Source organism: Aythya fuligula, chromosome 2, assembly GCF_009819795.1.
Source record: "Aythya fuligula isolate bAytFul2 chromosome 2, bAytFul2.pri, whole genome shotgun sequence".
Classification (NCBI taxonomy): domain Eukaryota; kingdom Metazoa; phylum Chordata; class Aves; order Anseriformes; family Anatidae; genus Aythya; species Aythya fuligula.
Window position 1 is genome coordinate 48,073,146 of NC_045560.1, and position 25,370 is coordinate 48,098,515.

Consider the following 25,370-nt stretch of genomic DNA (forward strand, 5'->3'; position numbering starts at 1 on the left):
CTTAGAGAATATTTTCCTTAACTAAAGAGCAAAATCAGCCTGAAGTACAAACAACAAGAAAAAAAAAAAAAAAAAAAAAAAAAAACCAATTAAAAAGTATGTATTTTAGCACATGTTCCTTTCTATTTTTTTCAATCTTTTGTCATATCTGAGAGCGAAGCGTCAGCAAGCATTGCTTTGGAAATCTTTGAGACTGTGTAAATATGTATCGTTGCTAGGTTGTGAAGCATCCCAGCATCGTGCAACGCAAGCCGTGCACGTTAGCAGAGGAGGAATAAAGCTAGCAAAGGCCACAGGATCGGATTGAGATGAGACTCGCTCTCTGTCACAGTGATATTGATGGCTGGGTGGCCTCTCCATCCTGCCCAGAGCACAACTGGTGGCCACAGCTTCGGCACCTCACTGTTGAAAGAGCCTCGGGGCAGCTGGACCTCAGGGCTCCTGCAAGCTGTGCCTGGAACTTGCCGCCTTTTGGACTAAGTGCTAAGGTCCAACAGGAGTTAACAGTGACATGGGAGGCAGCTTCCCTGTCACTCATAGGTGCCATTTCTCCTATGCTGCAGCAGCAAGTTTCCCTTGAAATAGCTACAGATGTTGCATCATCTGCAATTGAATATGCCTTTCAGAGAGGGGAAGGGGGATTTGGCGTCATTTAGGCTTGAAATATAGTCAGCCAGTCTGGCCACAGACTAAATCTGTAGGCTGGCACATCTGCAGCTAGTCACAGCAAGGAACCAAACGTTCAGAAAGCAAAGTGCTTGCTGTGCCCAGGAGGTAAGTGCACCTACAATAGGAACAGAGAGCAGCCAAGGTGCCCTGATCTCCCCTGAATGGCACCGTGAGGTCGGAGATGGAGCCTAGAGCCTTCCCCTGAGACATTAGGTGGAACAGGCGATCGAGCCTCCTCACAGGAGTTTCACCCCTCAAATGGTGCACCAGTTTGCACATAGGAGCAAGGGACAGGGATGCCTGCTTTGGGTAATAACTGATCTAGGAACTTGCAATACAGTAAGACATTTATCCTTTACTCAAATCCTTCCAAACATGACCATTGCCTCCGCACTGAATTTTCCACTTCACTCTTTCCAGTCCCCTACAAGCTGCAGTCTGGGATACTGCAATGAGTGAATGATGGGATTTGTCCTCACCAAGTGTGGTCCATGCAGGCAGCAGAGAGCCTTCTGGTGCCTGGTGAGCTTTGCTGGCTGGAGAAAGTCTACAGCATCCTGCAGACAACCTGTTTGGTAAGGCCTTCCTGTCTCATGTCTGCTGAGTGGTCCACCTGTCACCCAGGTATGTCCTACCCTGCAGTCACCGTCAAAGCCTTTTGCAGTATGCTTCTGGTTTCTCCACATGCATACAATTGTCTGTGCTTTGCATCACCTGAAATGAGACTCCTCTGGGAGCCAGTGCACAGACGGCACGTCTCTCCTTCCAGATTTGTCTCTCTGTGATTCAAAGCAGCAGAAGCCGGAAGCAGGAAATTATGGGATTGCCACACTGCTGTGCTCCCTGTGGCACCAAGATAAGTCCCTTACATGCTGAAGGAAGAGGAACAGATTGGGAGGCCAGCAGGAGCAGGCCTGACCTCAGACCCATAAGTTCAGCCAAGTGTCCTGGGTCAGGATGGAGGGACAGCAGGCCCTGCAGTGCTGATAATCAGCATCTACGGGCCCAGCCGCCTGGCCAGACAGAGCCTGTAAATCATCTGGGAAGAAAGCAATGCAAGTTCACCTTCTCTAAACTGCCAGGATGGGGTCTAAAGCACATTGCTTTTTTTCCTCCACATGGCAGCCAAAGTGTAGTGTGTATAGCGTAGCTACTGCACTAACCCTTTTTTGCACTGCAATAAGCTGATTGTCCTCTATTTCCTTTACACTCTAAGTGTTTCTTGTACAATATAACTTTGATTGTAAGGCTCTGGAGAAACAGGATTTTGAGCCTGATTCTGAGCTCCATTATTCTGGCATAATTCAGGAGTAACTACAGTTATACTTGTAGAAGAATAAAATCAGTCCATTTCCTTTTAACTGTGCAAAATTTGTGGTCTGCAGAAAGAAGAAAATAATAAAAGATGTGAACAGCCAGATGAAAAATGAGATTTTTTTTTTTTTTCTCCTCAAGAGTTCAATATTTTTGGCTGGCTCTTTAAGTAATTGAAAAAATAGTTTTGTGGGGAAAAAAAGATCCCACGATACCTACATATTTGGCATTATGATGCAAAATTTTATAGAAGAAAACAAAAATTGGAAAATTCTCATCAGCTGGAAATAGTACTGATAATGTCTCCAGTGGCAACTTGTATTATCAGAGCACAGGCAGAACATGGCAATGCTGGGATGTGTGGCTTCACTTATTATTGAGTACTGAATGAACTTGGTTGAGTAACGTCAAGTGGATACTCAGGCAACGGGGCTAAAAACCACTGCTCTTTTCCCATCCTAATGTGGAAGGCCAGTGTTAAGGGATGGCATCAAGCAGGCAAGATTTTTGTACACAGGTCTATAAAACTAGACCCCAGTAAGCTACAAAAGGAAAAAAGTCCAGAAAGACCTCTGAGTGTTGGCAACAAAGTGTTACTGCCTCATCTGCACGTCCTGTTGTAACACCCACAGTGCCCGGGAGCCCCTCGAATATCAGCTATCCTCTGCAGTTTTTGGGTGTAGGCAGCGAGCACCCACACAGCTCGCTGGGACTGCACCAGCTCTGCAGCTGGCTCAGCAGCAATCAGCAATGTGTCCATGCAAGCAAACCATCAGAAGAGGTTCCCTGCCCTGGGGGGCCAACATGGGTGTCCCTCTGCTCTTCTGAGCAGTGTCCTCAAACGGCCGATGCCAACGGAGGTAGCCGCAAGAGTCTGGATAAAGCCCTAGCAAGTAAAACCACAAAAACCATGGTCAGGCTGGCTCAGTCTTTCCTTTCGACCTCAGCAGTTCAGGCATTAAACTGATAAAGATCTGCCTAGAAATAAAAGGCCTTTCTGTGTTTTCCATCACCCAACTGTGCTGGCGGGAGCTGTACTCTGCAAGACTGTACTGTAATCTGAATCGGGAGTGAAGTGCGTCAGCAGACAGCATATGGTATGTTTATTATTCTACACTTCACAACCCTGGCTGCAGGGAAGGGGAAATGTTGGGGTTTTAGGTCAACCGCTGGACCAACAGGTAGCAGTGATAAGTGATGTGTCGTCACTGTGCATTACCACTGCTCTATAGCTTAGAGAGAGGACTTGAGTCACCAGAAAGGTATATGCTTCAGCCACAAAAATGTTTTAGAGGCATGCAGTGTTATATAAGAAGTTACTCAACATTATTAGTCCAACAAATGCTCTGCTTAATATTTAGGCCTATAAAACTCATTCAGGCCAAGTACACATGAAATACATGAATGTAGGGACCACATTCAGTTATTATTTTTAGTAACAAGTCTTATTTCTATACTTAACTTTTGGTATGCCTGTGTATCTTAGAAGGGCTTGGGTAGATGTTGAATTCTGACTGGATCTATGTTTTATTAGGTTCTTTACTACTTTGTGACCTGCCCTGCTGATACATCCTGCTAACACAGTGATTCCTGGACCTATCGGCCTTGGGTAGCAATAAATACCAAGGAGTTAATCTGCCAAAGGCAACATCCCTCCCAAGCCAGGCTGACTGCAGCAGAGGCACCAGTACCCTGTGCCTGTGGTGTGCCAGAGGTGTCCTGTAGGTGTCATGCTGCCTAGAGGCCAGAGAGAAGTCCGAGTGATCCTCTGTAGCCAAGGTGGCCAATGCCATGGGTGTGGTGGGCCCTTCTCTACTTCACCAGGTAGCCACCGTTGCCCTTGCTGTCCCTGAGGTGAGGAGGACAGCTCTGTCCCCAGCCCTCTGGCAGCACTTGCACACTCGTGCTTTGTAGGTTAAAACCTGAAACTACCAACTTTCTAAACTGAGAGTGAGAGTCTTCTGATCTTGTTCATAACTCTCAAAAATGACTTTCTGAAGTGCTGCTGCTCTTGTGCTCTGCAAGGAAAACTGAACCAGAAACTCCTACGCTGGCCTGCATCTTCACGCAGACACTTGTGTTTTCATTTGCATGGCCGAAATCAGTGGCAGTCATAAGTGGCTTCACTGGAGCACTCCTAAAACACCCAGCACGTCCTGCTCAGAGGGGTACTGCTGTGCTGAAAGCACTATTTTGCCCCTGAGGGCAAGGAGCGACAGCAGAACGGTGCCTGGTCTCTGCCACCTTTTGCCCCTCTGCCCGGATACGACTGTGCAGTTGGAAAATTGAAGACAAGTTTTCATCCACCCACCTAGTGCAGACTCATCCTGGGAGTCAGGCAGAGTTTGCTCCCTCCCACGCACTGCTGGTGCTGCTGTGCAGGCTTGGCCCTGGGTCCCATTCACCCCTTACCCCCTTGGGCAGCACGTTTGGGGGCCTGTGGGCTGCACCCTATGGCTCTCCCCTTGCTCGCGGTGTGCCGATGACTTGGTCGGGGTGTAAAACCCAAGCACTGCTGAGGAGCCTCATGCTGCACAGTGCTGCGAGTGGAAAGTTCAGGAGCAACTCACTCAATAAACTATAAGTTTGATTTAGTGTCATTATCTGCATTGTCTTATAGGACAAAATATACAGTAAAAAAATAATAAAAATAAAAGATTGCCAAAGGATGAGAGCAGTGGGCTGGATCAGCTTGGCCCAGGCAGGAGTCTTGGAAGGGGTCCAGGGAGGCAGCAAAGATCCACGAGGAGTTTTCTGCAAAGAACCATTCAAAAAAATTGGGCAGAGGCAGGTAGCATGTGATGCCTGTGATGCTCTACTTGGGTGGAGGGGGAGCCACAGCCTGGGAAGGCAGCCCAGTCTGGAGATTTGGAGGGGGGAGAAAAAAGAAGGTTCAGTTTGCATCAACCTGACCCAAAATAATATGTGGCTTGTATTTTCTAAGCAGGAAAAAAAAAAAAAAAAGAGGGTAGGAAAAAAAAAAAAATTATGTCAGACAAAATGTCATTTTTTCTCATTAAAAATAAATATAATCCCAAACCTTATATTTAAAATATTCCTGCCAAACACTAACATATTTTCTAGTGAGACCCAGAGATCTCTGCTCTCTCCCAGTACCGTTGAACTGCTGTAACTGGGATGTCCTCTGGCTGGCGGAGGCTGAATTTTGGGACCCTGCTGTGGGACCCCACTATGGGTATTTGGCTGGTGAAGTTTCACACTCAGCATTGGGTCTCTGGCACCATGGGTGAGCAGACACCTCAGTGATAGGTATAGGGCACCCCACAGCTGGGCAGGCTGAGAGTCAGCCCCTTGCTAGGACAGTTGTGTCACTGACACTGCTGCCACTCTTGGCTTTACGTTATTTTCAATCCAGAAGCCCTGGGCCAGCAGAGCTGGAAGCAGACTGAGGACAGGAGCTGTGGGTGTGAAATCAGTTCAAAAGGAGGGTTGGAAACCAATTGGAAAATGATGCTGGTGGCATTTTTGGAAACTCCCCATGTTAGGAAAAAAAAAGAAAGGGATTTCCTAAAATGACTGAAAATGAATTTGCCACATTTGCGAAGAGCAGCTTGTGGGTTGTAGCTTGTATCTGAAAGCAGCTAGGAAGAGCTACAGTCAGCAGCTTTCTGATTTAAATGACAAAAGCCAATATGCCACAGGCTACAGCAACTGCTAGGTAGACCACCAGTTGCCTTAAATCTCAAATACTCAACCAGTTGAATTGTTAAAGCTCCATGAGTTTTCACAGTCCAGAAATACACTCTCTTTGGCCAGAAAAAAAAAAAAAAAAAAAAAAAAAAGTTGGTTTTGGAATCAAAAATGGCTTGTAATTAAAGCCAACAGTATGAGAATCTGTAACTGATCTGCTCTGAACAAATTATTTGGCTACCTGAAGAGAATAAAAGCCTTTTTATTTTTTTGGAAAGAGGCTCAAAAAAAGTTAGAGAAGAAAAACATGAACTTGCTGAGAAAGAGGAAACAATGCAGGCAAATTAAATCAGGCAAATGCTTAACATCCTTGTTGGGCAAGTGTATGCAAAGATGGGGAAAATCAGTGATAGTGGCATAAAATCAGAGAATTTGTTTAAAAATAAAGTTACAGAAACTAAAGAGATCCTATGCAATTGCCCTTAACACTCCACAGTAAATATACTTGAGGAGAAAGATTTTGTTTTACTGAGACAAATTCAATAGATTTACAATGATGAATACAATAAAATTACACACATGGTAAAGGAAAGCTTAGCTTTAAGGCAGTATGGTTTTATCCAAGAAATTTAACTCCTTGAAATTTGCCATTTTCAGCTGTAAAGGAAAATCTCAAAGGCACGACTCCAGGAAGGATATTTATTCAAGCAGTACCAGATGGATGTGTGGGATTCACCTTATGTTTTGGTTATGAATGAAAGTAGTCAGCTAGGAGTTTGCTACAGACTATTTTTGCTTTAAGAATTATGGTGAAGATATGGTTAATGCAGCCATGCTCGGGTCTGCTGTGTTTTGACAAGGGGATTTGTAGAAATGAGAGGAAGCTCAGAGGAAGCCAGGTAGCACAATGACCAAAGTATATTGCTCAAATGAATTCAATGTGTGACCAGACATTTTGGTCTGGTATAAAATGATGCCACAGTCTCCGGAAGATATAAAGAATGTGTGACAATTTTCTGTGCTGTCAATTTTCCAGGAACCTCCCCAACAATATGGTTCACACTGTCCACATGAGGAGTAATATCAGTATTTCCATCCTGAAGACAGGAAGCAGAGACTGATCTCTAAAGAGCTGAGCCACTTTAATGGGTTTGGAGCATACATCTCTCCTTAAATTGTGAGGGATTCAGCAGCAGACTAACTGAAAGTAGGTGGGATAGAGTGAGCAATGTGTGTTGTCCTGTACTCACAGGAAGTCAAATGCAAGGTCCTTATTCAACAAAGTTTTAAATTTTTATGTTTTGCTCTTCCGAGGATTTTTTTTAAAAGGTGTTCAAAGGCTTACCTAAATCAGGACTGCTGTCATAAGCATGCTACTCTTTTTCATATACCTTGTAACTTGCTTTTGGTCAAGAAAAACTGCAGAATCTCATTGTAATTTGGCCAATTAGGTGTCATATGTCGGTACATACAAATGCACCACCTGACAAGGTGATGAGAAACTCAGATGTACATTCAGCCCAGCTTTGACTAAGTTGACACCCTTCTGTTACCCCTTCTTCTTTGGAGCAGAGGGGGACTCAGAGAGCAGCATTCATCGTACCGATCATATTCATGTCACGGCAAGTCATCCCCTCCTGCCAGTCTGTGGGCAGCCCTCCTGTCACAGGGCTACAAAAGCCTCCAGACAAACAAAAATGTCTCTTGTAGACACTGCACTGAAGACCACAGGTCCAAAGCTTACCCTTAGCAATCCACACATTTCAGAAATAGTTAAGGGAGAGAAAAAGACATTGTCCAAGCAACCTATACAGACACAAATACTTTGTTGCATGATTAATAAGGTATCTTGTTTTATCGTTTAAAATTCATCCGAAGTGTTCTTTTTCACAGTCAGAATCATCCACGACAAAAGTACTTTTGAACATAGCTATAAGGGCTACACTTAAGTTCAGAGTGTTGTGGCTTCTTTGTTTTGCTTTTTTTTTCAGAAAAGGTCGATGAACACAATTTTCATAAACTGAGAGCAACAACCATAACACACGTACAAAAACAAGATAGCAGTCTCATACTGGAAATATTTCTGCTTTCATTTTTATTTTATGAATACATATAACAGAGATGCATAATCTTCCATTATCCAGGCTTAAAAGTAACAGTTTTTTTTTTTTTTTTTTTTTTTTTTCCAATATAGCTTAAAGAGGAAAATAAAAATGAAGACGAAGGAGATGCAGAGATGCAACATATCCAAACCATACAGTTGAAAACCTTGCTAAAGTTATTGCTGAAATGCAAACATTGTGTAGGGTGTGTCTGTGTGTGTGTTGTCTTGTATCATAAAAGCCTCACCCAAGGTATTTATGCATGTGAATAAAAAATACTTTGGCATAACCATTCCTCCACACACACTTTGTTGACACTTCTCAAATACTGAGAGAATAAAATCTGATGATTATATCATATATCATTTTCTCTCCTTGGCAGCGATGTCTTTAAATGCAAGGGAATAAAGAAGAGTCTGTTGAAAAGAGGCTTTACTTCCATGCTAAGATGGTTATATTAGCAGGATGCAGCAGGATGCAAACAGTTTCAAATAGAAGAGATGGAGATATATATTTATAATATATATGTATATAACGTAAAATTGCGTATTTTATATGAGAAAGGAAGATTTGTCAAGATAACATAAAATGAACCACTCTAAGACTAGCTTCCAGCAAAACATTTTGCTTTATTGGAACTATTTTCTAGCTACAAGTCAAGCTGACATCTGTCAAGCTTTTTACTTTTCATATGGCAATCTATAAGAAATGTTTCATGCAACGTCTACAATGCTAAATACAGGGTAAATAACTGGGAGTAAACAGGTGAGGAGTAACAGACTATTATAAGGACGAATAACAGCATATTATGTACATATAGCCATATTATATTCTCTTGTCTTCACAGTAATGTGCAAATGTGACAAATATGGCTTTCATTTTTATTTTCTAAAGAAAGTAAGACATAATTATACAGAATAATGTTTTAAAATGCTTAGGAGGATTTCACCTTTTTGTGAAACCTGTTCAATCTTCATTGCATTACGGTTAACGAGTCACCCCAGCACGGAGGTGTAGTTCAGGTATATTTCCAGAAGGGGGCACAGATTCCTAAGGCACAATATTAATGTTAAACATTTTTAATTTAATTCATGCTATTTTATTTATTTTTGTTTTTATTTTTATTTTTTGGTTATACGAAATAGGTTGTCGCTAGTTATATAATAAGCAGTTGATTGTAAAAAATACAATGTTAGAGGCTACACTACATGCCTATTTGTAGCTCCAGAAACATTAGCTAATCTGAAAACACACTATACAGCGCTGCATATTAAACCTTCGTGGTTTTTTGGTAATATTCTTTTCATACATGTAGCAGAGAGTTATAAGGCTTCTGCGGAATAATAATATTATAACTGAACAAATATTTTACACTCTTCCATAATGGTATTTACAGTTATTTTAACTAATAATTTGCCATTTGGTAAATAACATGTATCTTGTATGCATCCTTCTTGCCTATCTAAAGTGCTTGCTTAACTGCATGAGGAAAGAAAATGCATACCTGCTTTAGTTTCAACAAACCCTAAAAAGAAGTAGCTGAAATATTTGTTGTGGATCTGAAATGCATTCTCAGAAATTGAAATTATTGCTAAATTCAGTGCCCTCACTAGGCAATCATCTATATTATTTGTCATATATAAATATATGCATATATACTAGTATGTATGTACATGCATACACATTCATCTATCATGTAATAGATAGATTTCAATTTTTTGTCCATCAACCTTTTTTATTTTGTGCTATTCAACTCACTTGTGCTATGACTGAAGGCAGTTTAAATCAAAATCTTAACATGCTACTACTAACAATCCTATGATTCATTAGCACGTAATAAAGACAATATGCAAAAGAAAGCTGAGATGATGACAAATCAAGAGGCTTTTGAAATGCACTAAGAATAAGGCAATAGGCTGTACATTACAGCGAAGAAAAGCTGAAGAAATTCTGGAATTCATAAGCACGTCTTACTGGATAGGGATTTCACTCCCTACTTGGCTGCACAGTCTTATGTTTTGTTTATTTTTTTTCCAATATAATTCTCCAGAATGTAAGCTCTATAGTTTCTGCACCTACCAACACTTTTAATGGTAACAAATTCAAAGCTTATTACAAATGCCCTGATGCCACAACCTGGTCAAATAAGGCACTTCCAGGGCTGTATTCCAGCGGTGCCATAGCAAAAAGATCAGCATTGGGAAGAAGCACTCAGATTTTGATGCGTTTCCTAGTTTTGTCCCACGAAATGCGCCATCTTGGAGTGTACTCCCTCCTCTTTCTTTTGAGATGATTTTCTTTAAAGAAGCTATTTCATCAGCTGAAGTTGAGGACCTACTTCTTTGTAAGCAAGAGGTAAATCTTCAGTTCCTGACATTCAGTAAGGTGGAAGATCGGAGTGGTCTTCAGTTTATTCGGTATCTCTGCACTCAAGCTGACATGCCATCTAAGTCAAAAGCGTGTGTGGATTTCATAAGAGGCCCATATTGAAAGCTATGAATGGACACTGGTACTGGAAAGGTCATTCCTTATAATTTCATTTACTGTAAAGAAAGAACACAAGAAAAAAGGAATCGATTAGCATCACACTGCTGCAGGAGGGTCTCTTCAGTACAGCCCCTCCCAAACCTGCATTGATTCGACAGTTTCAGTGCAGCTCTGAACATTAAGCATCACAAGATATCTAGTAAAGGCGGATCACAGTGCAAAACAGCAGGATTAACCAAGGTTATTAACATGCTAAACATTGTGTAAAACCAGACATCACAAAAACAGCAGCATCCTGGATCCTTGATTGCATCAAACATATTTAACATTTTCAGTCAGTTACAGATAAAACATTTCATTTGCTCTAGTACTGGCTCTGGAATATAAAGTAAAGAGTATCACAGGAAATCTTAGAATAATCTACCCCTTCCATAAAAAGAGTCCTTTGGAAAGTATGTTAGCCATGGTATGTGCTAATGGCACAAAGCTGCCAGCCACTGAACTGGGTATTTGAAGCTGCAATGCCTAGATACAGTATGATTTCACATGCTGATTTTTTTCCCACTGTAGGCTGAAATTGAGTGAGTGCGAGAGAGAGAGAGGGAGAAGAAACTGATGTGTGCTTGCCCATTCTCCATAGTTGATGACATGTATAAACAAATACTCTCCTTTCATAGTGATCAACACACATGGACATGTGGTCTTTTTGCTCCTATCTGCACAGACAGGTGGGAGGGACAAGCAAGTGAAAACCCTCGTCAAGAGTCAGAGAAAAGAATAAACAAGGCAGCATCAGCCAGTCAGACTGCATCTCCATTGATAAAGTGTTGTTTTCTTTATTCGTGAATCTTCTTTCATTTTTTTCCCCCTCCCCCGTAGCTCATCAAGAAATACTGTTTCCCACACTCAAATTATGTCCATTTATCAGCTTGTGATTTTTGGCAGATGGACAGGAAATGACTGAACCTGGCAAAGGCCATCTACAGTAGGCTACACAACATCCCTTTTATTTCCACCCCACCTCCCTGCAGCAACCACCACCACCTGATTTACATGAAGATAGACAAAATACCATCAGTAGTGCTATCACCACTTCTGAGTGAAAGCTGCTGGGAGTGGGAAACACATGCCCACGTCATGGAAGTGCCATGGAAAAGCCCGAGTTTTCCTTTCCTTGTGGGCGGCTGTTCACAGCCATCCAGATAACTCCACGTGTTTACTGGAAAAGACCAAGACTGCCTAAAATCAACTTCCTGAAACAATTAAGTGTTATTTTATTAATTTATTTTCTGTAGACCCATTACCCATTTTGTACTTGTAGCACATGAATCAGTCAGGATTTGTGTCACAGGTCCTGGCCACAGCAACCACTTTTACCAGTGCCACACTTCAGAAAAGAAATACCAAGTGCATTTGTTACTACCTATTTATGGCAGTAAACTAAGAGCAGTAATGGAATTGAGATGTGAAGACAAAGCAGTTCTTTCTCTTAAGGGTGCTGTAGAATTTATCTTTAATAATCCTGAAGAATGGAAACAAATTTAAGCAACAAGCCTTGCTCTGTGACAAAGACTGCCTTGCATACATCTGAACATGGCAAGAAATGCTACCCCATGCATGTGCTGCAAGACTTGGGACAGCGTCCTGAATTGAATCTCTACCTTGAATCCAAACAGTATACTTTTTCTGTGGGATGATTGTTCTATGATGCTTTTGAAAAGACAGTTTATTTAATAAACTTCTCAAAGCAACACTGGGCATGCAGCAAATCTCACAGTAGTATCTTTGTGTTGAGTGTGACAATGAGGACAAATCCTCATAGGGGTCAGCCAGCGTTCCAGTTTTGCTAACTTTGCCTCCAAGTTTCTCTTACACAAACAGAATTAAGACACTACTCAAGGCAATCATCAGACTTTGTATATGCAGTGCTTAGAAACATTAGATAACAAATCTTTATAGTTCTTCTGTACCATGTGGATATAAGCATCACCACTGCTTCACAGATGAGGACAGGCAGGTGGAAAAGCATAGGAGCTTCCCATCACAGTCAACTTTAGTACTCAGGTATCTCAGATCTCAGGGTAATGCTAGGTCATAAGCTGAGGTACTCTAATTTGGTTTGTTCAGTAAAATTTCCAAATGTGACATCCCCCAGCCCAACAGCACAAGGTTTCCCCTATTAAAGCATTTAGAAAAAGTATTTTGGAAGCAACTTGGTGACATGAAGGTCTAAGATCAAAAGGTCCATCACCAGAATCAGCTTAGGAACTCAGAGGCGGTCTTCTCCAGCACCACCCGGTACCCTCAGATGAATCCTCTGTCACTCAAGCACTGTAGGAAACATGACGTACCCTAGAAATGATGTGACTTTTCTTTTCAGCTGGGAGCCCACCTGCCTTGGCTTCGTCATTGTCCTTTGGCTCCATCATGGTCCTTTGCCCATGCACTCTCCAGCTCTGAGCAGCCAGACAAATCTGTTACCAGCTGAAACTACTCACAATTACTGACTCCAACAGGACACAGGTTAGACCCTTGGCTTTATTGCTCATTTTAATTATATGTTAATTCTTAACAGAGGTTGATTTCTGCTATCTTGAGTTGAGTTTGGTGTCTTCATGTAGCAACATCTGACAACTGTTCAACAGCAGTCACTACACAATATCAGAACTGAGCCTCAACCAAGGTGCATCCATTGCCACCAAATCTCACAATCAAATGGGGTCAAAATAGCCAAGAGGATGCCAAACACCTGTTTCACCCACAGTGGCTCACAGGCAACATGGCTCAGACACAGGTTCCTATTTCACTGTCGTTTCTCCCACTTTACCTGCCACTATGCTGAAGATGTAAAAATTCCCAATAGGGTAGTGGAAAAAAAAAAGACAGAGAGACAAGGTGCAAGCAGAAGTCCCAGGTGGGGCAATATACAATCCAGTAAGGCAGCTGATATTGTAGAGGCAGACTGCTTTACAGAGAGTGCTGAATATGAGAGCTGAAAGGGGAACTGCGCTGAGAGCGGGCTTTCCCATACTGCCCACCAAAGGCACCTGAAACTGGAAGGAAAACCCTCTGGCGGGTGGGAACTGACAGACACCGGGCATCAGGCACACGTGGGCAAGTGCTGAGGTGAAGTGAGCTGTATGACACTTGCTGGGCTCAGCTAAAGACATGTGCCCAGCCCCATCCAGATACACATCCAAGTGTTCCCATGAAGACATTCCCCTCTCCCTCCAGGTCTGAGAAATGGACGTGGGGTGGAAAATGCAGTTTTGGATCTGTTAAAATGACATGAAAATGTGAATTACATTTCTCAAATAGCTCAGTATAGAGAAAGAAATGTCTTTAACATCAACATTTTTATTTCAAATTTCTGGAAAATTTGCTTCTTTTCATATTCCAAAGTCTATTAACATTGCTGGATGTTAATGTTTTGTTTTAGATCAAATGTAATGTTTTGTTTGACCTGAAACTTCTTTTTCTTTGCTTTCTTTGCTGTTTGCTGGAACAAAAACATTGAACGCTCTTGTAGTAGGTTGACCCAAGATTATCCTTGCCAAATGCAAATTAGAAATTCTGTTATTGAAAAATGGCTCTATCGAAGGGTTCTGTATATCCGTCTGTACCAGTGCCACATCTCTGACAAGTAGGCAATTCTTCAGGAAAGACCACAGGCACCAGGCAAACCTTCAGTGATGCTTCCTCTAATACACCCTGTACCTCCTGACTGCTGGAGGGCTTCAAGAGCAAGAGGTCTGAGTCCTTGTTTTTAGTGGACTTTCTTCCATGGATTTCAGTGGATTTTCTTCCGTGCAATTCTCTAGTAACCTTGAAAACCTGTTCTGGCCTTCATGGTTTCTGCAGCAATGGATTTGATAGGTTCCAGTTGAAGGATGTGTTGGTGGAAACAGTACTTTCTCATTTTAAATTTGTTTCTTGATGGCTTCATTCACATGTCATGTGAACAAGCTGATTGCTCCCTGTTCAGCACTTCTTTTGCCATCCATCACACCCCTTCCCCCGGTATCCTTAGGGCTCTGCTTGGTCCTGTAGGACTGATGCAGAACACGCCAGAGAAGTAAAAGATATTGCTGATGCAAAGAAAATAATGAATATTTTTCTCTTATTTTTCTTCTGATTCTTATAATAAATAATCTTTCTCTTATTTTTCTCCCTACTAACAAAATATTTATTAAAAATCAAGGTGAGTCAACTGATTGCTGTCTTTAATGGTCCAGTTTTGGCTTACAAACCTGTTGCTACAACAGGATTGTGTGTGTGGTAGAGAAGAGCAGTATTCAGTGCAAGCAGTGTTTTGTCCTGGGTTTGAGTTTTATTTCTAAAACAAACCATGGTGTTTGATTCAGCGTCTGCTTGGATATATGTCCATTTACATACTATTCTAGGAGTAGCTGTGTTTGGAATGAGTGTAACATTTTTCAAAGAAAGATAGCAGATGCTTTACACCCATCTTTAAAACAACAGAAAATGAGTATTCATACAGACCTGTTTTATAGATAGGAAGATGAGACCCAAAGAATTACATGACTCACTGGAGGCCCTACATACAGCTTAGCAGCAGATCTGGAATAGCATGCAAAATGTTTAATTTTCGATGCCTAGATTAGCCTAACATGTCCCTTAAAACAACAGGGTCATCCCTATCAGATCAAACAGCTGATTACAATGATTTACAGCAGTTTTGTCATCACATTTTTTTTTCCTGTTTTTCTGCTGGCTTTGGGAAAGGGGGGCATTGTTGCTTTTATAGCTAACACCTACAGTTCCCCACAATGTCCTCCCTCAACTTATATTTTCCATCATCAAGTTCAGCTTTTCCACTGACATAAACTCAAGAAGTAATAGTGCTGAGAAATGCAGGTAACACGTGACCTCTCTACCTGTCAAGGCGTCTGAAAGCGGAACCTTTCCTTTGCTAAACAGCAGATGCCACAGTAGCAGGATGTGGTGAGCTGTTACACCACATTTTAGTTTAATAGGGAGGTTTTTTTTTCTTTCTTGTATTTAATTTTGCTTTAAGATGCCCTTTTGCAATGGAAATTTTTGCTTCATTAATTAGCAAAATCAGTGTCTCACCGATGAAACAGTTTGAGTTCCTGCATGAAACAGATATATTTGAACAAGTGCAGATTCCGTATATAGATGTGAACTTCATAGGAAATGAAATATTTTTAATGTTTGGTGGCTACACAAGGATTCTATAAACTGGCAAAAGTTTAAATTTCTGCAGATTTCTGCTCTCCTTTTACCTGATGACTAATTAGAACATGGATAACATTATGGCCTTTTGTTTTAATAAAATAACTGTTCTTTTGAGACTAAGTTCTGCATTCCAGCTCAGATACCAACCCCACTCAAATCAAGGAATTTATCAGGTCAGAGGTGCAAGAAGTGAGGAAAAGGCACAAGAACGGTTCACCTCAACTGGTGAACTCTGGGGGCTACACAGAACCCCCAGGCCACACAGCTACAGGAGCCTGGAAGACATAGCTTCATAGCAATATTACACTTCATATTCCTCAAGGCACATGTTCTCAAGAGTCTGAAAAAATGGGAGGTGAGCTGAGAGCTGTGATCAAAATCACAATTGTAAAGAGCTGCGCCTACAATTTTAGGAGGGAACCACGGCACTCTGAAAACACATCCTATTTCTGTGAACCTTGCTAACAGTGTCACCCCTCTGCCTGCACTCTCGAGATTCTGCACTGTGAAACCACCAGCATACTTACACGGAAACATACCTACTATGACAGAGTCAGTGAGTTTGTCACGCCATGGACACTCTTCTACCATACTCCAGAGAAAAATGCTGAGGCGCTGGCCTCTCTTGGAACTGGTCTAAAGGCATGGCCTCTGGTCCAGTGACACTTTTCTGCAGCTCCCATGGTGCCAGGCAGGTTTAAACCCAATTTAGACAAGAAGCAGGCCCTCCACTGACTGTCTGCTCTCTATTCACATAAGCTTTTAATGCAAAACAATAGAACACCTTTTAATTAATGTTGAGAGGTTTCTGGAAGAGAGACTGATGCTAATATAGATCTTCCAGTTTCACCCATTATTTCTCCCTCCTTTTCTAATTAAGACCCTAATTTTGTCCTGTTTAAGACTGTCTCTTCACACATCACACACCAAAGTCTGTGGAAGTCAATGACCATCTTCCCATTAGCTTCAATCCTCTTTTGCAGTGTCCCAGAGAGGTCTGTTAAATGAGAATGAGTACTGGTGTTGTGGGTTGTATTTACTGTTGTGCTCCTTTTCAGTGGCACGCTTCACCTGTGTTCAAAATAAATAAGTAAATGCACTGAGCTCTTTCTTGGGCAAGGAGCATTTTTGTCAATGAAATCATCTGCATAAGTATAAGTAAATGACAGAGACACAATATGAGAAACTAAATGAAGCTCCTGGGGTCTTCTTTTGTCTGCTAAGAATGAAGACGTGGACTGATATTATCAATACAGTCCCATGCTAAGACATAACTGGGTTACCTCTACTCTCACAGTTCTCCAGCACCACACAGATGTGTGCATTTCAAGTGACCTGCCCTGCTTCAAGCCATATGCACTGCCATCCTCACATCTGTCTCCTGCCCACCCTGGCAGTGCTGTGCAGGAGTCATCAAGAGGCTGTTGGGTGACTGGGAGAAGTCCAATGGAGTTTTTCAGTGGAAAAGCCTGAAAGCTCATGTTGATCAGGAGAGTTTTACTATTCTACATTGCATTCTTCTTTAAGGACTGTGATAAAGCTGCAGCAAAAAGACACTGAAAGGTTTTGAGCAGTGCAAACATCTTGTGATTAATTGAACGAGCATGTGTCCTTCTTCCTATATAAATAGCAATGGTGTCTGCTCGGTGCTGTGAAGGCATTCTTCACTCGGGATGGTTTTTGATTTCCTTGATAGGAACAGCCACAGAGCATGTCCCAAGTCATCTGTGTCTTCAGGTCCATGCCAATCTTTTTTTTTCACAAGTGACTGACCAACCTTGTTACTTCTTGTCCACCTGTGACCACTATGGACCATTGTCTCTGTGATGCAGCTGAACTGAAGCAAAAAGTTCAGATGCTGTAATGCTCTCTCACCAAAAAGGAACAAAAGCAACCTGTTCTGACTGTTGCATGTGTCATGGAAAATACAAATAATACCAGCTGTATCTTTCAAGATACATGTGTGAAAAGCCTGTGTGAATTTTGCTGTGTCCTGATAATACATTTCATCATTCAAATGGGTATAACTATGCAAGCAATGTGGTGCCATGTTTGAACTCCATGCTCTGGCCCTAGCCAAATTACATGGCTGTGTGTCACATCTGAGCAACCTTCAGAAAAGAGCAGCAGTCCTGGAAACAAAACTGACTCAGTTTTGCCCATCATTTTTGCTTTTCAACACAACTCATTAGCACTGGTCAAGCCTTACATTGGTACAACTCCCAGGTACAACTCCAAAGCCTTACATTGGTACAACTCCATGTACATCACTATACAGTGCAGACATACATACCCCTAAGTGCCCTGAACTTCGATGACCTTCAATAGCTCATTGGCCGCGAGCATCTTGGAGTGGGGACCATATTTTCCTCTCCATTTGGTACAGCTCTGAACATGCTGTGACTATTCTGCATATCACAGAATCACAGAATTTCCTAGGTTGGAAGAGACCTCAAGGTCATCGAGTCCAACCTCCAACCTAACGCTAACAGCCCTCCACTAAACCATATCCCTAAGCTCTACATCTAAACGTCTTTTGAAGACTTCCAGGGATGGTGACTCCACCACTTCCCTGGGCAGCCTGTTCCAGTGCCTCACAACCCTTTCAGTGAAGAAGTTCTTCCTAACATCTAACCTAAAACTCCCCTGGCTCAACTTAAACCCATTCCCCCTCGTCCTGTCACCAGGCACGTGGGAGAACAGGCCAACCCTGAATATATGAATATTCAACATATATGGAAAGATAACTCTGTAGTGAGTTTAAGAGTTGACACTAACACTGAACTAATCTGTAGCAATACTGCATAGTATGATGTTCACTTTGCTGCCTATAATCACTGCCCTCAGATTATTCCAAAAGTGATGGCACTTCTTGTTCCATCAAGCTTCTGTGTTTTTGTATGTATTTTCTTTCAGATTAAACGCCACATGTTAGCATGCTGAAAAGGAATTCAAATTCACAAAAGAAGAGAGGAAGTAGAAATACAGAAGGAAAAATGTTTTCCTTTATCTCCATGTATAGGTTTTATTTAAAGAAAAAATGGCTAAATACAGACCCATTTGCACTGACAAAAGAAATGAAGCTTCTGAAGTTCCATCATATGAGTAAAATCCTACAGTTTTTATCTTGGTACCTACTTTCCCACTACTAATAAAAAGCAGCTCTTTCTGACATATAAAAGATGCAACAAACAACATAGACTTATTACATGAGGGCTGGCTTAGAGAATTTTTTTTTTTTTTCAAAGCTAGTATTATGCTATGAATAAGAAAAGAAAGTAGTGATACAAATTCCTGAGATGCCAGTTGGTAATGCGAAACTATAGATCATATTATAGCTTACTGAATTAAAAACCAAACAAAACAAGTCTTGTGAAGCAATGGAAAATATAACTTCACACGTTCCATAAAGAAGTCAGATCTTATATTACCTCAGGTGTCCTGGATGTGTTAAAACCTTAAAATTATTTTTATCTGTTTAATCATAAAAAGCCACCACCACAGGGCATGCTATTTTTGGAGACAACGAAGAGGACAGTGGAGCAAGTGAGTGACAACAAGTAGCAGGTTTTAATAAAACATGATCCTCCCATACAAATGTAGGCTTGGCAGGATGAAGGTTATTGTTGTGCATGACAGCCATTAATATGGAGTCATTTTCCTACCTGCTCTATCCTTTGCCTTATTTAGCTCAGTAACTCCAAAGTAATGCGAAATCTCCCACAGTGGCTGCTCTGCAGAGGGCTAATAGGAAAGGTTCCTCACTGTAGTGCGATGACAGCACTGTGTGGCAGTAATTTAACTGGGGATCTTGACTAGGAGCCCAGATTAAATGAGTTCCATCCTACCACACCAGAACTCCTAGATTTGTATTCATCCCTCCCATGTGCAACCCTGGGAATGTTCTGCATCTTCTTTTCTGCAGACACTTAGGATTGAATCCCTGGCTGCTGAGAATTAGTACAGGAATCAGCAGAGTCGTGGTGATTCCCAACACTATGGGGTCTAAACCTTATCTGGTTTTTATTTTAGGTCCCAGGATGACTGTGCTCACACAGTTTAGCTTTTACACCAAAGAATCAAAGAGTCAAGAGGGAATTTTCAGTAGCCCTTACTGAGGTGAACCTTGCCTGGAGCTTCTGTGATTTGGACTGTGCAGAGGCTGCAGGACCTGCCTCAATATGATTCAAGCCAGATTTGATACGCACATACACACATCATGAAGGGAGGGCTGGGCAACACACAAATAAACCACATTTTAACCAAAATTATGTGTTTACGTTCCTAAGAGCTTCCGTAAGGGATACCGAGCAGACATACTTCACGTTTTACACAAATTTTCCATACAACAGAAGAACTACACAAATACTACCTAAAGCAGCCAAAAACAGAGGTCAGTGTTGCTGGAAGCTTTGTGGGTACAAGTAAGGGAGGAATAAGGAAGAGCATGCAGTATTTTGCTAGAGACAACAGAAATTTGCCCCCACCATACGAGATACAGTAATGCAAACTGATCATCACAATCAGCATTACTTTCCAGTTTAGTGCCCAACAGTAAAGCAGTGCTGTGAGACCCCAGTATGCAGCTCTGAGCCTGTCTCAGCAGGCTGCTAGCAGAGAGCTTCCTTCCCTGTTGGAGGGGCCTCCAACAGGCATGGACCAGCCCTTCTGGACAAAATCCAGCAATCCTCTTTTGGCCTAGACCTATCCACAGGGGACAAATTGTTCAGCATCTGGGGGCAGGGAGAAAAAGAAGGGGAAGAGTAATGGCGAGGAAGCCATTAGCAGACTATGTCTAAACTAGAGGATTTTCCCCTACTTGCTATCTCCTGGAAAGTGGAACCCACCCCACAGCCTGGCCCGCATCCTCTTCACCCGTCTCTTACAAAAGGGTGGTGCTCAGCTTGGTGCTGGCCCCTGGCACACAGCTGCTCTGTGTCTCCTTGCTCCTTGACAGTGAGGGCATCGGGCACACACAGCTTATGCCACAGCTTGAGACAAAGAACGGGGCAGCTGAAGTAGTGAGACACCTGAAGGTACCTATCTCGCCATTTCTGGGTTAATTTACAATCTCTAGCATTTCCGTTTTACATCTAGATTATGCACTGAGAAAAGTACTTTCATTCTAGCTTATAGCATTTATCAAGAAATCTCCTGTCTCGGTGCTACAAAGACAGATGAAGAGAGTAAAGCTGAGAAAAGAACTGATTTTTATTTCTAGGTTTCAGAAGGAAGGGGTTTCTCCACATGCAGGAGAAGTGATAGAGTAGCTTTAGAAAAAAAATAATCTGGGGTTTCATGAGGAAAATGGGGAGCAAGAGAGAATCCAAAATCCCTCTGATTTATTGATTTCAGAGTTTAAAAAAAAGCCAAATAAGACTGAATTTCTGTATCGATTATACAATTATTAATCTTTTTAGAAGCTCTTCCAACATTGCACATAATGAGCAATTCATCAAAGCATATTAGGTGCCACAGAAGTTGCATTCAATATAAAGGGGTCATTAAGTTTCTTGTAATTGCACATTACTGAAGCTGTTGTGAGTTCTAAATCAAATCAATGGGATGTGCATGTATGCTCTTTAATCGACTGTGTGTAATAATAGTGTGGCCACTAGTGATCATCTGGAATCCTCCAAAATGAGCCACTTTGCACTACTGCTTAAAAAAACAGCACCACCACCAAAAAACAAAACAGCTCATGTGCAGCTAGGCATATCAAATAAAGTAAAGAAATAATAACTGGGTGGAAGGATGAAGCACCTCAGGGTCATGCATGAGCATTTGCTGAGCACCCTTTTCTTTCCACAGCAGAGAACAGAGAAGACAGGCAGCTCTGCTTCCTCTGAATCAGCCCCAAATCTGATGGACATCAGTAAGTGGGAGTAGCATTGGGCCTCAACTCTGGGAATGTCCTGGAGACAAGTTAAAAGATAATAATGGGTTTATCTGATCTCTCTCTGACTAAGGAGGGTGTTTGGTGGTTTGTTTTTTTTTTTTTTTGAACTGGACTCTATGGACTCTTGCCCTATTAACATTGCCATCACTAACGCCTCCTTCCTTTACAACCCTTTTCATCAGCAAACCTCAAAATGCATGAAGAAAAGAAAAGATCAATGCCAAGATGAAAAGATCAACATCAAGATCGTTATTTTTACCTTTTAGCAGAGAGGCCACCAATGCAGAGACAACACTGGGATGTCACTGTTTATATAATCTATGGTGTGCCTATGTGTTGCTCTGGGGGGCAGTGGGAAATGCCTTGAAACCAGGTTGGGTCACATTCCCACCTAGCTTGTGGCAAAGGCTGAGCTTTGTTTTTTTAACCCCTAGCTCACAGGGCTTTTTGCTCAGGAAGATAAAATTATGGCTGTGAGATGACTCACTGAGCAGCCACAAACTGCTTGATGGAAGAGGAAGGCCGGGTGGAGCTGATGAAATTTTTAAGACAAAGACATGTTTGACGAGCTAGCTGTGGGAAATCCTCAGGTGAAGGAACACAGCTGCTTCTCCTCAGTAGTGGGCACAGAAGTAAGGGTCAGCTCTGTGAATCTGCATGCGTGGCTATGAACAGGCTGCTAAAGAAATGAAGCAGGCAAATCGCCATGTGATAAATTTGTCTGTGGCCTTATGATTTGGCCACCACCATAACATGAGCTGTAGATAATGCCACAGGTTTTTATTTTAACCATAGCAGCATCTGTTGCTGAAGAAAGCTACAGCTCAAAAAGGAATACACATCCTTTCTGTCATGGCTCTCTGGAGACGAGCATTGGTGGTGTTTAATGCTACTCTTGCACCAGTTTTACACCTCATTAGTAACTCTAAGGCGAAGATCTTTTCTTGATAAAATTCTCACCATTTTCCAGTTTGACTGGGAGGGTTTGACCCAAAGGTTGATTTAGTGGAGCTGCAGTCAAAACCCCTCAATGCAAGTGGGGCCTGGGGCAGCCCCAGACAGTTCTAAGCCACAGTGGGGAAACCACCATTTGGGTGTTATTAGGTGTTCTCCTCAGCACACGAGATGTAGGTATGAAAAGTACCACAATCAGGCAGCTGCTGGACTCCCATACTCCTTGGATGCTAAAACCACCTGTAGCAAGTGGCTCAAATTAGAGCAGCTGGAAGAATACTCTTATTTGCACGTGCTCCCAGTGTGACAGAGCTGCAAACACAGCAAAATATCTTTTCCTCTCCTCCTCTCTCCCACATGCTGTGTTAACCTGCATTCTGGCTCCTTAGACTGGACTGACAGAGCAACATCAGCAGAAAAAACACCAGACATGGCTGCAAAAGTAGAGTAAGAATTGCAGATAGGAGAAACTTTCCCCTTTGCAACTGAACTCTTGATATAAAATCTGTGTAGACATCAGTGCTCTCCACTAGAGAGGAAATTTGTTCTGCCCCAAGAATGAGGTGCACAAAACCCATGGCCCAGGGACTGGCACTGCATAAGCGGGAGAAAGGCACCTGAGAAAGTTATGTTGAGAGCTCTTGCTTCACTCTCAAGCACCTGTAATGACCTCCAGTTTTATTTGACATACTTGTACTGCATTTTCTGAACAACCACTTGCAATGTGTGACGGACTTCTTTTCTGCCTCTTTTTGAGCACTTGGACTCTTAAAAACCTTGCTTCTTGATAGCTGAGAGGTGACAGCACTCCACAGGCCAGGGCTGCGATCTGGCAGCACATCACAAATTCAGTAGGAGTTTGCCCTGCGTTTTGAGAGGTGCTCCAGGCAGCAATATATGCAGATGAGCTTTAACTTCAAGAGTAGCTTAAAAAATTGATTAATGCTACAATGAAGAAAGCTAGCTGCTTACATCAGAATGTTAATTCAGTTCAGGTGAAAGACCAGGAGCTGAATGCAGGGAGCCATTGGAAAGCCCAGACGACTACACATGGCTCAGGCAGACAGGCTGATCCCCAGGGGAGTTCAGCCAGAACACGTGGACCCTGAGACTTAGCTGTGGGCATGCAGATGTGTACAAGTTGTCTGAGTATTCAGACACAACCTGGTGACAGCAGCCAGCAAGGTCCTGAGTGTGCTCATTTTTCACTTAAGTCTCTGGGAATGCAACACTTCTGAGGTTGGTGCCCTAGGACAGTCAAGGACATTTCACCAATGAAATGAAAGAAAAAAAAGTTAACTGCAGCAAAGGTCTTGATGAAAGGCTGCATGAGCTGATCGTTGTTTGCTCCACACAACAGCCTTTCTAGCACACCACACCTTTTGTAAAACAGTTACATGAAACAAATTATTATCTCCAGTAGCTTCCGTCTACACACATTTCTGAAATACTTTCATTCCAAACTGTTTCGAGTTAAAAGAATGGAATTTCCATTATAAAGAATGGAAACCTGGCATTTAATCGGATGGAAACCTCTGTTTCCATTTTACACAATAGGAAAAAAAATTATTGAAAGAATATCCAACATTAACTGCTAAGTAGGGAGATAAAAGATAACTAGAGGCTTGCAACTGGGAGCACTCGTACGCTGCATGCATTTACCTGCATTTGGACAAGCTTCTGAAGGGTGGATCAGACCTGTATTTGCTGTTCTCATTCAAAACCACATAAACACCTAGTTAGGAACCGGATTTTGACAGATGAAAATTCTATTTTCTTAAAAACTCACAAAATAAATACGTTGATTTTTTTTTTCCTTTTTTTCCAAAGCATGGACGAAAGGCTCTTCTGGTCAAGACACAGAGCAAATATTTACAGGTGCTGGGGAGACACCATTTCCTCCCTTTAGGCTTCAACCTAGTGTCTGCCACATAATTTTATCCATTCAATGATTTTTTTTTCCAGCCATCTGCCAAGAGGAAATAACTTTGCTGTATTGGGAGTCTGGGAATCCTAGAAAACAATCTTAAATCCATAAAATAATTGAAGTGCAGTTTTACTGAGCTGTTCAGTTCGATTCTGATTTTTATTACAATGTCAACAAGAGTTTAATTTGTTTTAAAGTTTAGGTTCTTAAATCTGAGTGATATACGGTAGTTTACAGCTTGCTGGCAACAGCTACTGTGGAAAAAAAAATGGAAAGTGCATATAAAGGCGGTTCTAAGTTTGACATTGTGAAAGCAGGGAGCAGTGCCAAGAGCAGCAAACAGCATGGCTTTCCCAATCCTGGCTGGCTTTAGGGACTGCTTGCTATTGACATCAGTCGCTATGGGATACATTTCCCTGCTCTAACAAATCCAATCTGGAGACTGTAATTAAAAATGAAATGTCTCAAAGTGTAATTTCTTTCCCTAAAACATTTACAGATGTTAACTAGATTGCTAATGGTGTGAGATGTCTGTGGGCGGACATCTTCCTCTTTATCTGCTGTGTCAAAGAGGAAGATTTCTTTATTAAAACCAGTTCTAAAGGTAGCATCTTTTCCGTGTATGTCTTTACGTGTGGGGTGGTGATGGCAGTGCTGTCTTTTTTTTTCTAAACCACTTGCTGAACTGAAACATTTGGAGGTGTTTTTCATTTATTGTTACTTCTTTTGTTTTTCTTTCGGAAGTACTCTTCAGAGTTACCCTGACTGAAAAGTGAAGGTATTCAAAGCATCTAGAAATGTCATCGCTTAGCAGTTAAGAAATATCCCATCTGAGCTTTACAATTATACTACTACTACTACCTACTACTAGTCATAATAATAGTAGTAGTGATGTAAGTTTTTTGCTCTAGTGACTTTCCATCAGTATCTTTGGCTGACGCTCTTTCCTAAGTGCTGCTAAATGCATTTATGGGAGCACGCTGAACGAAGGGGTAAACCGATCTGCTTTATGTGCACATGGGACGCAAGCAGGGAGAACACAGAAACAGCCAAGGTTTTTAGAAATGTGAGTCCCTGGGGAGGCAAGAGAGGGTTCTCTGCTGGCGGAGGAGGGTGCTGGCAACAACGCTGGTGGGCACAGGACTGC

The 25,370-nt window shown here is 42.0% G+C and overlaps 1 protein-coding gene across 4 annotated transcripts in view; it reads right to left on the minus strand.

The window, feature by feature from the left end:
• Positions 1-7,821: 7,821 nt before the first annotated feature.
• NFATC1 (nuclear factor of activated T cells 1) overlaps positions 7,822-25,370 on the minus strand; it is a 119,928-nt gene continuing 102,379 nt past the window's right edge. For 3 of the 4 annotated variants that reach the window (XM_032181564.1, XM_032181569.1, XM_032181565.1), the window contains one exon: positions 7,822-10,279. In XM_032181564.1, coding sequence (XP_032037455.1) covers positions 10,230-10,279 — 50 coding nt within the window. In that variant the 3' untranslated portion in view covers positions 7,822-10,229. The remainder of the gene's footprint in view (positions 10,280-25,370) is intronic. The other variant, XM_032181567.1, reaches the window with a different exon arrangement.